The sequence below is a fragment of the Sinocyclocheilus rhinocerous genome, unplaced genomic scaffold, assembly GCF_001515625.1.
Source record: "Sinocyclocheilus rhinocerous isolate Xijiao unplaced genomic scaffold, SAMN03320098_v1.1 scaffold719, whole genome shotgun sequence".
Classification (NCBI taxonomy): Eukaryota; Metazoa; Chordata; class Actinopteri; order Cypriniformes; family Cyprinidae; genus Sinocyclocheilus; species Sinocyclocheilus rhinocerous.
Window position 1 is genome coordinate 24,664 of NW_015652300.1, and position 17,548 is coordinate 42,211.

The 17,548-nt window shown below is 38.1% G+C and overlaps 1 protein-coding gene across 1 annotated transcript in view; it reads left to right on the forward strand.

Moving 5' to 3' along the window:
• Nucleotides 1-17,548, forward strand: part of LOC107714542 (E3 ubiquitin-protein ligase rnf213-alpha-like) — a gene marked incomplete at both ends in the record, with an annotated part of 59,140 nt that overhangs the window by 19,284 nt on the left and 22,308 nt on the right. The window contains 15 exons of the mRNA XM_016520409.1: nt 3,820-7,395; nt 7,494-7,623; nt 7,713-7,815; nt 8,013-8,140; nt 9,534-9,691; nt 9,789-9,998; nt 10,087-10,274; nt 10,648-10,768; nt 10,853-10,953; nt 11,254-11,436; nt 11,804-11,970; nt 12,060-12,165; nt 12,243-12,357; nt 15,326-15,520; nt 16,409-16,603. Of these exons, the coding sequence (XP_016375895.1) occupies nt 3,820-7,395; nt 7,494-7,623; nt 7,713-7,815; nt 8,013-8,140; nt 9,534-9,691; nt 9,789-9,998; nt 10,087-10,274; nt 10,648-10,768; nt 10,853-10,953; nt 11,254-11,436; nt 11,804-11,970; nt 12,060-12,165; nt 12,243-12,357; nt 15,326-15,520; nt 16,409-16,603 (5,676 nt within the window). The remainder of the gene's footprint in view (nt 1-3,819; nt 7,396-7,493; nt 7,624-7,712; nt 7,816-8,012; nt 8,141-9,533; nt 9,692-9,788; nt 9,999-10,086; nt 10,275-10,647; nt 10,769-10,852; nt 10,954-11,253; nt 11,437-11,803; nt 11,971-12,059; nt 12,166-12,242; nt 12,358-15,325; nt 15,521-16,408; nt 16,604-17,548) is intronic.

A 17,548-nucleotide genomic window follows, 5' to 3' on the forward strand; every position in this document is an offset into this window, starting at 1 on the left:
ATTAACAAAGCAAGATGTGTGTGTGTTTTAAATTAAGATAATAATTTATACTTTTGACTAATCCCTTTTCTTAAAAAATTGTTTAAAGGCTAAAATGTGAGGTTTATTACTATATAAAACGTATATTTTATATAAAACTTTTTTTACAGTCATTTGATGGTACCAGTCATTAATATGTTACCATCATAGACATTGCCCTACCCCACTCATACAGTATTCATTTTATTTGTGCAGGTCTTAAAAAGCCTTACATTTTATTTTTAAAATCCTGCAGATACCCTGTCAATTCTTTCTTTTTACAAATTTTGTAATTTATATCCTGTATGTTGGCTATTTATATTAGGCAATGCAACCCAGACAGGTGGTTTTTAATAGAACAATAACATCTGATTTAAAGTGAAGAACGTGAAGTATGTATGGAAACATGTGTTTTACCACAGTGGTAAAGTGCTGGAAAAGCTTGAAAATGCACCTTGAAAGTGCTTGAAAAGTTTTTAAAAAAATTTTACTTCAAAAGTCCAAAAGAAGTCCAATAAAGCGCATCCATCCATAATAAAAAGTGCCTCACATGGCTCCGGGGGGTAAATAAAGGTGTCCTGTAGCGAATAAATGCATTTTTGTATGAAAAATGTCTATATTTAAAACATTATAAACACTTTTCTCTAACTGCGGCTAACTGTTGTGCGCGGAAGCCGTTCCGGGCAGATGACATAGGACGTATGCGTCGTGAATGCACCGGTGAGAAATGACGAACACGGAAACGCAGAGGACAGAGCAAAACAAAACACCGGTCATGAATTAGAAGTGCAAAACGAGGATTTGTAAAGAAAAATGTCGGAGGATTTCGATATAAGCCAAGAGGAGACTGTTTTTTTAAACAAGTACATTATCGCCTAAAAAAACTCTTAAAACGACATTCCGGTTGAAGCTCTGTTATCACTTGAATATTACACTCTTCTCAGTCAGACTAATTTGTCAACTTGTTTGATCAAGTCTTTGAACTAAATCAACTCAAAAGAGTGATTCATTTGCGAATGGGTCATTGCTCATGCCCTAGAAAAAAAAAAGAGATTTGGAATGAACTATGCGTTTATTGACTTGTATTATGTTATAATTAATAAACAAGAGGAAGATCACCCAGTGTAACAAAGTATCAGTACAGATTTATTGTTAATACTTATTTTAGTTTTAATCATTTTAGTTTTAATAGTAAACCTCTAATAGCATATTTCAGCTACATAAAAATATCAGATATTGAATAACGAAGGACTGCATGACATGTTGAAATACATGCCATTTTATTAGCAAATTATTAAATGTAAATTTTAAACATTTTTAATTGTAACAGATATTTAAGCATACAAATATTTTGTAAATCCATGTATTGAACTGGTTACCACTTTTAATTCTCTGATGCAAAGTAAACCACCTTTATGTTATGATAATATAGCATATGATTCAATTATACATTATACATATAAAACAATAATATATTAGTACAATGCATATTTTTAGTTCTGTCAATTCTGTTAAAATACTATATTTGATGCAGATAATACTTTGGAAATATCAACCCTTGAATATTGCTTTTTTTCAGTTGTGCTTGGAAGATATTCTGAAGTTACATATTATGGAAGAGCACGATGAGGGCTGTGAGACACGCGTTTATTCTTTTGAAGACCTCAGGGAACTTCAGAATAAATTAATGCTAATGTCGGGCAAAGGAGATCAGGGCCAGCGTGAAGTCAATCGATTTACAGAGGTGACTTTACAACTTTTATCTTTTTTATTCCGCTGTCTTTCACCATGGTTGTTGTAATTATACCTGAACTTCTTTCCTGTTTCCAGGTCTTTGCCAGTGTACAGAGGTTGGCCTGTGCATTTATTGATTTGTTTGTTGCTGGAAATCCATTATTCAGACACTGGAAGGCAAAGGTCAACTGTAATAGTAAAGAAGAATGCATCATTATGCACCTCGATTTAGGAAGTGTTGTTAGTGTCATGATTGAAGGTGAAGTCACAGAACAGTTGCCGGAAGTCTGTCGGAAAATGGAGAGCTGTTTATGCTTCTGGAAGTCATTTATGGATAAGCAGAGATCTCAGCATTATTACTTAAACTATTTTACTTCAGAACAGGTGGTCTGCCTGTGCAGTCAGCTCACCCAGAAAAACGACACTGAATTGAAAGATCAAGTTCTTATGATGCTCTCCTTTATCAAACCTAATTGCTCCTTTTCAGATGTGACACAAGCTTGGCACAGGCTTCAGTATGAAGTAATTAAGAAGGACCTTAGGCAAAATGATGACTTAGAATTTCAAACGTTTGCAGAAGTTCCCAGCATGATTAAACATGATTTGAATACTGATGAGCCATGCGCATTGTTTGACAACTTGGCAAGTCAGCTGAGGCATGCTAATGGGTCAGAAAAGCTAGATGTTATTTGGAATGCTTACATGCGAGACATGAACAACTTCCTGCCAGACTGCCTTGACGTCAGAAGCCTTGGATATCTTCTTGAAATTTTAGCCAACAGCCCCAGTCAATATGAGAGTGATTCCAAACAGGATGAGAAAACAAGTAATATTCAGAGAGAACTGCCAAATGGAATGGCTACTGGAAAACCAAATCTGATAATCTGCCCTTCTGAAGAAATTCTAATAACATGTATTACAATTTACATGAGAAGCAGAACAGAGCCTCTACCAACCTATGATGAAGTACTTCTCTGCAGTGGTTCCACTCCATATGAAGAAGTGGAGCTTTTCCTCAGGCGTTGTCTCTCTGATGGCTATCGGGGAAAGAAAATATACACAATGCTCTATGTGGACCAACTTACCTATGAAGTGAGCTACAAAGTGGAGCAGTTTTTTCACCAGCAAAATGCACAAAGCAGAAATTATTACAGACTGGTGTTGGTCTGCAGCTCTAATAAGGAACATGCATACCTTCCCTCTGCTTTTAGTCAGTTTAGATTGCACTTGGTTCCCCAAGAACCAATGATCAGTATTCAGCAATACCTTGTTAGGCATTTTACAGTACCAGCTGACATATCCAGTGCTGCTGCTGTGTTCAAAGACAGACAGTTTGTGGGAGTTGTATTCTCTGAAAGGTCAGGAGTCGGTGAGTATAAATTCAATATAATGGATTTAAGTTAGTTTTCAGATTCAGAATTCTTATTAGTTGACCAAATAAAAATATAAATAAATAAATGCATGCAAACTTTGTTTTCTGTGTGTATGAATCTAAATATTTTTGCACTGCAATTTGTCAAATAAGCTAAATCTCTGTTGTGTGTTCTAGGGAAATCACTTTACATTAAACGAATGCATGAGAAATTAAAAAAGATCACCGATAAGCCTACGCAGCTGAAGTGCATCAGGTTAACTGAGCCAAGAGTTGATGAAAATATCATCCTTAAGTCCTTGCTCAACAACTTCAAGAAACGGGAACTTTCAGTTTATCATTTTGACATCACCACCATGGTAGCTACCTGTATTTACTGTTTTTGATCAATGTGATGAACAAATGGAATGACATTTTGTTGCTGTTTTTCATTATTGTTTCTGTACTTACAGGTGAAGACAGGACTTCATGAATTTCTGTTTAGGCTATTGATTCTTGGTTACCTCATAGACTCAGAAGGAAATTTGTGGAAAAGGAATAATGAGCACCTGTATGTAATTGAGATACTAAGACCAGATTGCAGCACATCACAAAGTGACAGAAAAACTGTAAGTAAATATAAATTACTTAATTAAATCATGTAGGATTTTTTGCATGCAAATTCCTTGATGAATCTATTTGCCTTTTTATGATAGGGTGCTTTCATGGATGTGTTTCCAAGTGTTTACTGCCGTCCACCTAAAGAGGTCCTTGAGCTAGAAATGAGAATCCAGGAAGATCCGTCATTAGTAGAGGGTGATGATCCCCTCATGGATGACCAAGAGTTCCAAAGTGAGGCCTACCAGCGGCCCTATCAGTACCTGCAACGTTTCTACAATGGTATTAATTTGGATACCTTCAGGTACCAAGGAGTTGAGGGCACTCATGTTGAATGCCTGCAGATGTTGTTTGTGTACTGCGGCATCGTAGACCCCTCTTGGGCAGAGTTGCGGAATTTTGCTTGGTTCCTAAACTTACAACTTAGGGATTGTGAGAACTCCGTTTTCTGCGATGTTTCTGTTACAGGTGACATTTTGTTTGGATTTAAAAAATTTGTTGTTGATTTCATGATTCTCATGGCAAAGGATTTTGCCACTCCTTCACTTAGCATCTCTGACCAGAGTCCAGGAAGACCGCAAAATGACCTTTCTTCAGCCAATGAAGAGGACCTGGCTCCCTTTAGGATAAGAAAACGATGGGAGTCAGAACCACATCCATATATTTTCTTCAATGATGACCATGAGTCCATGACATTCATTGGCTTTCATCTTCATCCAAATGCACAGAAAAGGATTGATGCTATTGATCCATTAACAAAAAGAGTGATCAAGCAGAACATCATGACCAGAGAGCTCTATGAGGGCCTCAAACTACAGAGAGTTCCTTTTAATATTGATTTTGACCAGCTTCCACGACATGAGAAAATTGAGAGACTTTCCAGAGTGTTGGGAATACAGTCTCCCTCTGACCCAGATGAAACATATGAGCTTACCACAGACAACATGTTGAAAATTCTGGCAATTCACATGCGCTTTCGCTGCGGGATTCCCGTTATAATCATGGGTGAGACAGGATGTGGGAAGACCAGACTAATCAAATTCCTTTGTGAGGTGCACAGAGGTGGAATTGCCCCTGACAATATAAAATTAGTCAAGGTTCATGGGGGGACAAGTTCAGACATGATTTACACCAAAGTGAGAGAAGCAGAGGACATGGCGTTAAGAAACAAGCAGAACTTAGAAGTTTTGTTTTTTGATGAAGCAAACACAACGGAGGCCATTAGCAGCATTAAGGAAGTCCTCTGTGACAACACTGCTATGGGACAGAATTTGACAGATGACACTGGCTTGCAAATCATTGCCGCTTGCAACCCCTACAGAAAACACACAGACATAATGATCAAGAGATTGGAGTCAGCTGGTTTGGGATACAGAGTTCGTGCTGAGGAAACAGATGAAAAACTTGGATCCATTCCACTTCGCCAGCTTGTGTACAGAGTGCATGCTTTACCACCTAGCATGATTCCACTAGTGTGGGACTTTGGACAACTCAATGACCATACTGAGAAAATGTACATCAAGCAAATAGTTGAAAGGGTATTTCAAACCCATTCCATTGATTCAAACTGCATCACAACCATTACAGATGTTCTGTCAGCCTCACAGATGTATATGCGAACAAGACAGGATGAATGTAGTTTTGTGAGTCTGAGGGACGTAGAGCGTTGCATGCAAGTTTTTGGCTGGTTCTACATAAACCACGAAATGTTACTCAAAGAGCTTGGCGAGTTTGAGAGTGGAAAAATAAATGATCAACATCAGAGGGATACTGAAATAACAAACCCAATTCTATGGTCATTAATTATGGCTGTTGGTGTCTGTTACCATGCCTGCTTGGAGGATAAACAGAAATACAGAGAAAACATTTGCGCAGACCTTCCAGAGACCTACAGCCCAATGAAAGTGATGCAGGAGATCTCAGTTATTCAGGATCTTTTCCTGAGTGGAGTTCCATTGGGTGAAACTATTGCCCGAAACAATGCCTTGAAGGAAAATGTCTTCATGATGGTTATTTGCATTGAACTGAGAATACCTCTCTTTTTGGTTGGAAAACCTGGAAGCTCTAAGTCTTTGTCAAAAACTCTAGTTGCAGATGGCATGCAAGGCCAAGCAGCTCATTCGGATTTGTTTAAAAAGCTAAAGCAAATTCATCTTGTTTCCTTCCAGTGCAGTCCTCACTCTACACCAGATGGGATCATCAATACATTCAAGCAGTCTGCCCGTTTTCAGAAAGACAAGAATCTATCAGAGTATGTCTCGGTGGTAGTGCTAGATGAGATAGGCTTGGCTGAAGATTCCCAGAAAATGCCCCTGAAAACTTTACATCCTTTGTTGGAAGAGGGATGCATAGATGACCAGCCAGTACCGCACAAGAAGGTTGGATTCATCGGTATCTCTAACTGGGCTTTGGATCCAGCCAAGATGAATAGAGGGATATTTGTTTCACGTAGTGATCCTGATGAAAGGGAATTGATTAAGACTGCTGAAGGAATATGTTCCTCGAATCCCATGATCCTTGAGAGGGTAAGAGAGTACTTTCAGCCATTCGCCTGTGCTTACCTGAACATCTGTAACGAACAAGGCAGAGGTTTCTTTGGTTTGCGAGACTATTACAGCTTGATAAAGATGATATTTGCTGTTGCCCAAGCTTCAGAACAGAGGAAGAAGCCTAGTGCAGAACAGATTGTGAAAGCTGTGCTGAGGAACTTCAGTGGCAAGGATAATGTGGATGCTGTTGCAGTTTTCACCAGCAGACTAAATATCAAACCCAAACTTGAGAATGTCAGTACCATTGAGCTTGTAAGAGAGAACATCACAGCCATTGGTCAAGATGAGGAATGCAGATACCTGCTGGTTCTGACCAAAAACTATGCAGCCCTTCAAATTCTTCAGCATATGTTTTTTTCAGACCTGTGCCAACCAGAGATTATCTTTGGTTCAAGCTTTCCAAAAGACCAGGAGTATACTCAGATATGCCGCAACATTAACCGTGTGAAGATCTGTATGGAAACTGGTCAAACCATTGTGCTTCTGAACCTGCAGAACTTGTACGAAAGTTTGTATGATGCTCTTAACCAATATTATGTATGGCTTGGAGGTCAGAAATATGTGGATTTGGGGCTTGGAACTCACAGAGTCAAATGCAGAGTGCACAGCGATTTCAGGCTCATTGTCATTGAGGAGAAGGATGTTGTATACAAGCAGTTTCCCATTCCATTGATCAACAGGTTGGAGAAACATTATCTTGACATCAATACCATACTAAAAAGTGAGCAAAAGGACCTTGCTGAGAAGCTTGTGGAGTGGGTTGCATGCTTCATTGCAGCTAAAAGCAATCACTCAATTGCTCCCAAAGCATGCTGCTACCATCCTGCTGATGCTTTCATTGGCTACCACTCAGACACCTGTGCCTCTGTTGTCCTGCAAGTTACAGAGCAGCTCAACGGGCAAATTTCAGATGATTCGAAGAGGATTTTAGATGAGGCTAAATTGATCCTTTTGAACTGTGCTACACCAGATGCAGTGGTTAGGCTAGACTGCACTTCCTTCTCCAAAGTAGAAACTGAGCACTTGTCAAGGGTGTACTTTGAAGACCAGAAGCATAGCTCACTTGCTGACTTCATCCTTTCTCAAATACAGCAAGCAGGGCCTAGCCATGCCTTTTTCACAGAGGTAAACATATTGTATTTAAAAATTTTTGAGTATTTAACATTTATGTCTTTGCAAGTTGTGCACAAAGTTGTTTCTTGCTATCTTTTTTTATCCTGTAGGTAACTACATTCTCAAGACTTCTGACCGCAACAGAAACTGAACAGCTACAGAACATAGTTCAAAACATTGAGCTCCTCTCATTACAGCAGTTTGACATGGAAAACTCATTCCTCAAGACAATCAGGTATTGTGCTCAAAACATCATATTACAACAAAAGCAGTAGTAACTCCATTTTTGGCACAACTTGTTTCAATTATTGATCGTGACTGCAATCTAGACCTCTTGCTGGATAACTCTGATGAATCCTTGAGGAAATTGTGGCTGGAAATTTTTGGAGATGTCAAGTTACTGAATGTTCCTTACACAAGCCTAGACAACAAGTGTGTAATTATTTGATTTCAAGATGAATTGTGTAAGCCTTTGGACCCAAAACACATTAATGCTTCTAGCTACAAGCTTGATTTTTGGTAATTCCACAATGTGTAGCAGTTCACAATGCAATGCAAATCTGCATAAATTTCTTGGCTTTAAAGTAATGTTGTTGTAACTAAAAAAATAAACATTTGGTCTTTAACAGCTCAGAGAAGACAATCTTGGTTCAAAACTACATTGCAGTTGACAGCAATGTGGGTTGCACCATGCCTTTCAGCTGGAGAATTAAAGATCATCTAGAGGAACTCTGGGTACATGCTTTTCAGCAAGAAGGTATATTTACTTAACTGCTATCCTTGCTGTTTGTTGTTGTTGTTTCAGCAATCACACTTAAATCAGTGTGGTTTGTTCTCTTGTGACTTGTGACAGTTATTGCTGCTTTTTAGAGCAGACGGACCCGACTTATTTATGCCCCTAGGGCTGGGCATTGGGCCTGTTTTAGGCTTCTACCCATTTTTATATTTTAGACATCCATCAATTATGGTGATGAAAAAGATTTGTCGCGCTGGTGAAAACAAAACGAGACCGTGCTACCGCGACTGTCAAAACCGGCTCGGACGGTGTTTCCCCACCAGCAGCAGCGGCAGCGAGCGTGCCGTCAACGCAGCTGGAAGAGTTTCGTGTTCAAACGCATGCAGTAGGCTAAAGCTTGCTGCAAAGCCCCAGCAAAAGTAATTAGAAAAAAGTTGACAATGCTGACTCGCCATCTCCTCATTGGACGTGCCTTTAGAGAGAAATGCATCTTTACAGATTACATAATGAAAGAGTTTTTTAGATGTGAATTATTTTGTTTTAAAGTAGTAATTTAAAGCTTTCTATTAATATATTTATCATGTCTGTGAGGCAAGTATTCGCTGAGTTTCAGTTCATCATTGTGAAGCGCGCTCCTGCTCAAGACAGAGACGGCAGAAAGCACATCCAGTTTGTTTTCTTTATTTTACAAAAGCACGTTTTGTTGATCTTGCGAGTGCACACAAATAAAAGTAGACCCTTTACAATTCCGAATGATATATTACTCTAATCTTTATGAGTAAAAATGACGGCGTATTTTAAGTTGTTTCCACTGTTAATAAGAAAAAATGCAAGTGATCACGCTGGCTCCTTCATGTCCTGCAAAGCACGCTTTAGCTTCCACTCTCCACACAAACGATTGCATATGTGCCTAATAGCGCACTTTTATTTAGGTTAAATGTTTAAACTAGCATTGAAATAAGCTTGAAGTGTTTTTTAAGTCGTGATCATTTGAGAAGGCTAAATTGATCAAACATATGATCAACTCACTGTCTGTCACTGGTCGCTCAGTCGTTACTTTAAAAAAGAAAAACTTGAATTTACCAACAAAAAAAATATGTTTCAAACATATTTCTAAATTAACTTAATAAAAAAAAACAAAAGAAATACAACCACTTTGCCATTAAAAACAAAACTGACCTATTTTAATGGCTGCAACAGCAGCTGTATAATGAGGAAGAGAGAGAAAAAAATACACGGGCTCCAGTCGGACTCTGGCCAAGAATTCCGATAAGTTCTTGGTCAAGGGTTGGTTTAGGGCCTGAACGTCTTGGGCTAGGGCCTATATTTGAGGCCCGTGCAGGCCTCTACTGTTTTTTTTTTTTGACAGTTCTAGGAAAAACAAACAATAAATGTCCATGCATTTCTTCAACAGGACACTCTCTAGATCAATTTGAAGAGTTTTTTTGGAAGATCCCCTTGGGCGGGTACATCTCTGAAGCAACCCAAGAGATGCAGATGGAATTTTTCCACAGGTATCTCCAGGATTTCATCTCCATGACCATGAAGGTAACATCAGTGGCGAATCTCGAGGTGAGAGTCAGACTCTTTCAGCGATACATTTCTATACATCATCTGCACGTTCATGCACATATACTTGTTCATGTGTTGATATGTTTTTACCTTTTAGCTCTTATGTGGTGCCCTTACTTGTGGTGTAAATGAGCTTAAGGGTAGTCAGGAAATCCATGAGAGTGAAGTTATTTCTCTGCCGTGGGTTCATGCTGCCTACCATCGCTTCAAGGACCGAATACAGAACCTCTACAGGATGATCAGTATAGAGCCTCAGATTGCTCAGAGGATTCTAGATAACACATGTGCCAGAGAAGGAACAGAACTGGTAAGTGCTTGCATAATTTGTATTACATGGATCGGATGTGTATGTTTTACTTTGGTTACTTCTCTCTGACAGTCGTTCTGTTTCTCAGGTGTTAGATGTGTACACTGCAGTGGCCTGTATTGAATGCCTGGAGCCCCAGGCTCTAGATGAAGATGGTCAAAGTCTGGCCTGGCTTAGACGTGTTAAAAAGCTACAGGTGCCAATTGAGCTGGTCTGCTGTGAGGAGAGCCTACGCCACTATGGAGAGAAAAGCAACCGGATTGTCACTCACATCCAGTGAGCTATGAGCTCTAAAATATATTGTCCTATGGGAAACGTTATTTGTACATGTTCTTTGTATGTTGTGTTACATTCCTACATGATAGCACCTACAGTTTTGGAAAAGAAGCCATTCTTCAGTCTGTTTGTGTTGGAATTGGCTTTATACCTCTTTAGATACTGTAAATCAGTGGTTATCGATCTTTTTGATTCCAAATTCCCCCATTATCTACAACAATTTTCATTTTAATAGGTTGACTGACCTATTAATCACTACCTATAAATACATGTAAAAGCCCCCTTTCCCTGGTAGAGAGCCAGTGCTTTATATTGTATTGCACTGATATAATTATTTACAGTTCAGTTAATGAATACATTTTCTTTACTTTAGACATGGCTGGCGTCGCATATACTCCCTGGCCTTGTTTGTGCAGCACATGCTACTGGGTGTCGAGGATGTGCATTCGAACCTCAGGCCACTGGTTCTTGACCACACACGACGCCTAGCACAAGTGAGTCAGCTTTCAGTCCTTACTTGAAAATAGCTTCTTAAACAATTTCATTTCTGCTTATCAATACTCATCTCTTCGCTGAAGGTCCTGGAGCAAGACTCGGACCTTAAAAACAAGCAGCCGTTTGAGGCAGTGGTCACCATACTCAAAGCTTGCAAAGATGAAGCATCTCAGAGCATTTTTAGGTAAGGTTCGTTATTAGTTCTACTTTCTGAGGGTTTAGTAAGAGGCTACTATTGAATATTGGTGATTTGTCCCCAGGTTTGGCAGTCAGCTTTGTCCAGTGTGCATGGGAGATCCGCAGGACCCTTTGAGTCTGGGACTCGGACCTCAAAAACAAGCAGCCGTTTGAGGCAGTGGTCATCATACTCAAAGCTTGCAAAGATGAAGCATCTCAGAGCATTTTTAGGTAAGGTTCGTTATTAGTTCTACTTTCTGAGGGTTTAGTAAGAGGCTACTATTGAATATTGGTGATTTGTCCCCAGGTTTGGCAGTCAGCTTTGTCCAGTGTGCATGGGAGATCCGCAGGATCCTTTGAGTCTGCCCTGTGACCACATCTTCTGCCTGACCTGTATCAAACAGTGGCTGGTGCTTGGTCAGATGCTCTGTCCTCTGTGTCGCCTTGAAGTGCCTGATGACTTTGAGCTCAAGGCCTCTGAGACAATACAGTAAATCGACTAATTGTCTGAGCTTAATAGTTGTGCTTTATCTCTATGTTTGCCTCTGTCAGTCTAAAAGATGAGTTTGTGCTTATTTTGGTCTTCAGGGGTCTGATCCATCAAAATGCATTGTTCAGAAAGCGATGCAATGCTTTCTTCATTGATCTGGTGTCCACCATATGCTTCAAGGACAGTACTCCTCCCAGCATGGACATCATCCAACATCTGTGTCGCCTTGAAGTGCCTGATGACTTTGAGCTCAAGGCCTCTGAGACAATACAGTAAATCGACTAATTGTCTGAGCTTAATAGTTGTGCTTTATCTCTCTGTTTGCCTCTGTCAGTCTAAAAGATTATGTGCTTATTTTGGTCTTCAGGGGTCTGATCCATCAAAATGCATTGTTCAGAAAGCGATGCAATGCTTTCTTCATTGATCTGGTGTCCACCATATGCTTCAAGGACAGTACTCCTCCCAGCATGGACATCATCCAACATCTGTTGTCCCTCCTGATGGTAGAGGCCCGCTCGCTCCCTCAGATTAGAGGTACGTCTGTCTGTAAGGTATATGTGTGGAGGACTAGAAACGGATTAGAATGAATTAAACGACCAGAACGTTGTTCCTCATCCTCGCAGGGCAAGACCGCAAGTTCTTGACTAAGGCTCTTTCTCCCTTCGATGACTCTGTGGATAAAAATCCAGTGGTGCGTTCAGTGGTGCTGAAACTCCTGCTCAAGTACAGGTGAGTGCAGGGCTTTTAACAGCTCGCAGCACACTCCTCTTACACATCGTAATAGTTTTTGTCTTGTCCTTTTTTAGCTTTGATGATGTGAAGCACTACCTTCAGCAGCATCTGACAGAAGTTGAGCAAAGCAACATCATTCAGGAGACTGATAAAACCGAGCTTTATTCCTTGTACATAAATAGTTTGGAGGTGTGTATATCAACTCATGTTCACTCACCATGTATTACTGCTTATATTTAGTAATTTGTAATTATGATTTCTTTTTTTTGATGATATAACTTTGCATGTGAGGCCCTCTGTCTTTGTGGAGGGGGATTCTGAATCAAAACAAGCTGGGAGTCTACTGTTTCTACAGTAACAAACGTCCTACTGCATAATACATATAACCATAATTTAACAAGCAGAATAATACAGCATCATACATCGTCAAGTCAGCTGTCACTTTATTTTGACATTTTTAGGAATGTTACATTTTATAAACTCAGGTCTATAGGGGGTATATATCATTTAGATTTTAGATCATGTCTCAGACAGACATGTCTCATTTCAGTTTAGAGTCAGAATCACATGCATACAGCTATTCTAGAGTTAAATCTACACTAGATCTACTGTAGCTGCAGGCTGTATACATTTTGAAGAAGAATTTTGCAGCCACAAATTAAAGTTAGTCCATTTGGCTGCAACAGTGCCACATCCAGCTGCATGTCCCCTGACTGTAGTGTCTTACTGACAGTGTTCACAGCAAACAGAATATCATACCGTATGACTATAGACGTAAGGAATTCAAAGCTTTGCAGGGAATTAGCTCTTTTGATTTTAGGGTCACTATAGTCCTCTGCCACTTAAAGCAAAGCGTCTCTAATATCACTTGTTTGATAGCATATTGCTTTTAAACTGTCTACGTGACCTTGTTTCGGACAGAGGTTTAATAGGGAGAGACAGGACTTTCACTTTAAGTGTTTCCCATCGTTAAGGAGAGCCTGCAAATATAGAAAAAAACATTTTTGCCATATCTCCCAGTGTGAAATTCAGGTTGTGGCAACTGCATGGCACAAAACATTCTGGGGATTGAGATGTAGAATATGGATAAGAAATAAGAAATTTTGATGTTTTCATGTTTGCCCCATTGTATTCTTGGCCCTGACAGTCGTTTATGTTTAGTCCAAGAGCATCTAGTTCAGCTTGGAGTGCATTTAATAGTTTGGTCATTTACTGGGATGAAATCGATGAAGTGTTCTTCTACATTCAGCTCTGAAGATGTCCTATTGACAAAACAAAGAATCAAGAAGCACAGAAAAGTATTTTGCTCTCTTTGTGTCATTCACAGTAGTGTTTTTGACATTTGTGGTCAGACATTCTGAATTTCATGCCATAGATAATGTGCACCCTTATTTCTTATGCATCTGACTTGCATAGTGGGATCAAATTTGACAACATCATTATGGGCATCATTAGCAAGGTTTGTCCAGTTTACAACAAAAGCAAAATATAGAATCTGTTTTCTTCAGATATACAAGCCATCATTGGAAAAGTGTATTTTTGAGAAATTATCGGGACTTCATCTTCCAGACCAGTGCCTAATAAGTTGTAGTAGAAAACGAGGTAGGCTAAATTGATAGTGTGATGGTTTAATTGAACTAAAATGTCAGATTAGAAATATCTGTTAGTCACCACAGCCATCGTGATCTTCATCTTGTTGTGGTCCAGCCGTATTGCTAGTCACAGGGATGCTGTGGTTTATGCTAGTTTTCGCAATTTTAGCATTTTCAAAAGCGCTAACGTTGACAAACTTATCCAGCGATCCTCTCCATGATTTGTGAAATTCTTCCTTTTCTCACCAGCCAACTCATGCCTACGCAAGCAGTTGTGCTCTATGAGGCTGACATTTCTTCTTCCTCATTGAATGAGTAGATAGATGGAGTGAGCACGCAGTAGAGCAAGCACACAGCATTGACATTCAAAATTATAAAATATATATATAATAAAAATAACGAGTTGTTAGGTTTTTTTTACGGGAACTTGATTATGCATAATAGAATTGAGACAGCAGGAATTTTATTTAGTTGATATTTTTGTAAAAAATTGTACATAAACTACAGTATTGCAGGCCAGGAGTGAGGCCCTGTGCAGTTGCACACTTGGCATAGTCCTTGCAGCGGTTCTGCTTTCTGTAATTTTACTGCAGAAATGGCACGCTAATCAAAGGCTGGTTTATACTGGTTAGTGCTGTCTTTTCTAATGAAGCTGGACATTTGTCTTATGTATGAGCTATAATTTGTCAGTAACACTTTAAGGACCTATTCTCACTAAAAACTAGTTGCTTATTTTCATGCATATTACTAGTATATTTGCTGTTTATTAGTACTTATAAAGCACATATTAATGCCTTATTCTGCATGAGGATATTTTAGATCCCTTAATGCACATCATACCTAAACTTAACAACTACCTTAAGCAGCTAATTAGGAGTTTATTGAGGAAAAACTCTTAGTTAATAGTGAATATGTGTTCCTTATTCTAAAGGGTTACTAGATTCCATCTCTGCACTTTTTGGGCTTCTCTAAGCCAACTTCCTGGGATGCTTTTAAAGAAGTTTTGGAGAATTTTCAGTGTTTGCTGAAAATTTTTATATATTTTTTTCTCTTCACAATGCACTTGAATTTACCTCTTTTAATAATGATAATAAGTTAATACAATTTTTAAGTTGGTCAGAGAAATACATACATGGGTACAAATAATATTTTTCTACAAAACCCATTTCAAGCAACAGTTAAAATATTTGTTAACTATGCAAACAATAAATTATATCCAGTATGTACAAACATTTGACTGGGATTGCAAGTATATGTTGTAATTTAATTTTCTGTGCATAATCCTTACCAATTTTATATATTTATTTGTTAGTTTTTTTTATGCTTAACGATGTAAAAATGTAAAGAGAAAGTAAGTTCTAAAGTAAATGTATGTTGTAAACACGTGTAGATGTTTTTACTGGAAAACAACTAAATTAATTACATTTTTTACTAATTAATAAAATGTTAGTTGTGTTTTCAGTGTTTAATTTCTTAAGAAATGGTCTTGAATATATTAACACATATGTTACTGTATATATTTAAAGCTTGGTTAAAAGTACTGTATGTTTCTCCTGTGTCTGCAGGACTCAATGTATGATCGGACACAATGGCACTCTGTGTCGGAGCAGCAGATCTGTTTGCAGGAGGAAACACGCTTTCTGCTGGAGTTCCTTCACTCTGATTCTGTGTCTGCACACACTGCATCTATAGAGCACCTGCAGCAGGTGGCCAGAGTTCGATTGTGCCTGGATATGGCTGCTGACCTGCCCTTTAACAGAGTGACTAGTGCTGGTAAATGCTTTAGTGTTTGCTTTTACTAGCCAGGTGCTTGACCGTGATTTTTTTAAAATTCATTAAATGTTTTTATCAATCAATCAATAAATGCATATTAGATGAGCAGAGCTAAAAGTGCCATTGGATGAATAAATAAGCAGTATTACAGAGTATCGCATATCAGCATGGATGTGATTTGCCCGTAGGCATGAAGCGACAGGCTGTTTAAATGCAATATAATAAGTGTGATTCCATTTATACAACAGATCGATGGGAAAGTAAGTAAATAAGAAACAACCATGAAGTGTCTTTAAAAAACCATTTTGTCTCAAATCTCTCTTCCATTCTTCAGCTCAATCTCATATTCACAATAAAACATTAGTTTGAACACTTGAATTTACCTCTTTTAATAATGATAATAAGTTAATACAATTTTTAAGTTGGTCAGAGAAATACATACATGGGTACAAATAATATTTTTCTACAAAACCCATTTCAAGCAACAGTTAAAATATTTGTTAACTATGCAAACAATAAATTATATCCAGTATGTACAAACATTTGACTGGGATTGCAAGTATATGTTGTAATTTAATTTTCTGTGCATAATCCTTACCAATTTTATATATTTATTTGTTAGTTTTTTTTATGCTTAACGATGTAAAAATGTAAAGAGAAAGTAAGTTCTAAAGTAAATGTATGTTGTAAACACGTGTAGATGTTTTTACTGGAAAACAACTAAATTAATTACATTTTTTACTAATTAATAAAATGTTAGTTGTGTTTTCAGTGTTTAATTTCTTAAGAAATGGTCTTGAATATATTAACACATATGTTACTGTATATATTTAAAGCTTGGTTAAAAGTACTGTATGTTTCTCCTGTGTCTGCAGGACTCAATGTATGATCGGACACAATGGCACTCTGTGTCGGAGCAGCAGATCTGTTTGCAGGAGGAAACACGCTTTCTGCTGGAGTTCCTTCACTCTGATTCTGTGTCTGCACACACTGCATCTATAGAGCACCTGCAGCAGGTGGCCAGAGTTCGATTGTGCCTGGATATGGCTGCTGACCTGCCCTTTAACAGAGTGACTAGTGCTGGTAAATGCTTTAGTGTTTGCTTTTACTAGCCAGGTGCTTGACCGTGATTTTTTAAAATTCATTAAATGTTTTTATCAATCAATCAATAAATGCATATTAGATGAGCAGAGCTAAAAGTGCCATTGGATGAATAAATAAGCAGTATTACAGAGTATCGCATATCAGCATGGATGTGATTTGCCCGTAGGCATGAAGCGACAGGCTGTTTAAATGCAATATAATAAGTGTGATTCCATTTATACAACAGATCGATGGGAAAGTAAGTAAATAAGAAACAACCATGAAGTGTCTTTAAAAAACCATTTTGTCTCAAATCTCTCTTCCATTCTTCAGCTCAATCTCATATTCACAATAAAACATTAGTTTGAATGTCCGTTGAGGAAAGCAATATCTTTGTCATACTATCCTTTCATTTGTTAAGGGTGATTTCCGTTTGTTGACTCCGATTACAAGCTGTTGTTGAGAGTAAAAATAACTTCCTTGTTTACATCAGCGTTTCAGTCTCTTTCAATATAAAAGCCTTTACTGCTGATTCTCGTGTCTCCATCTAATGGCATAACAATGTAAACAAAATCACCTTAACTTACACACCATTTCTCAATGCCAAATACTATTATTAAATACTACTATTATTTATATAAAATATTATTTGTTGAATAAAAATATTTAATAAAGTTGCTAAGCAATTCCGTCAAAAGTACAAATGAATGACAATTAAATGCATTTCCAACCATCAGTTGAAATATGACCTGGGCAAGGTCATAAATTCAACAAAGAACAACAAATACTTATCACTTGCCATGAAAGTCTAGAGCACTTTGTATTAACTGAAACTGAGAAAGTAGTGTATCATATTTGAACGTTTTCCCTTGATATTGATAATGTTTCTCGTGGTTTAGATGCACAGGATGATCCTCCATCCATTACCTCAG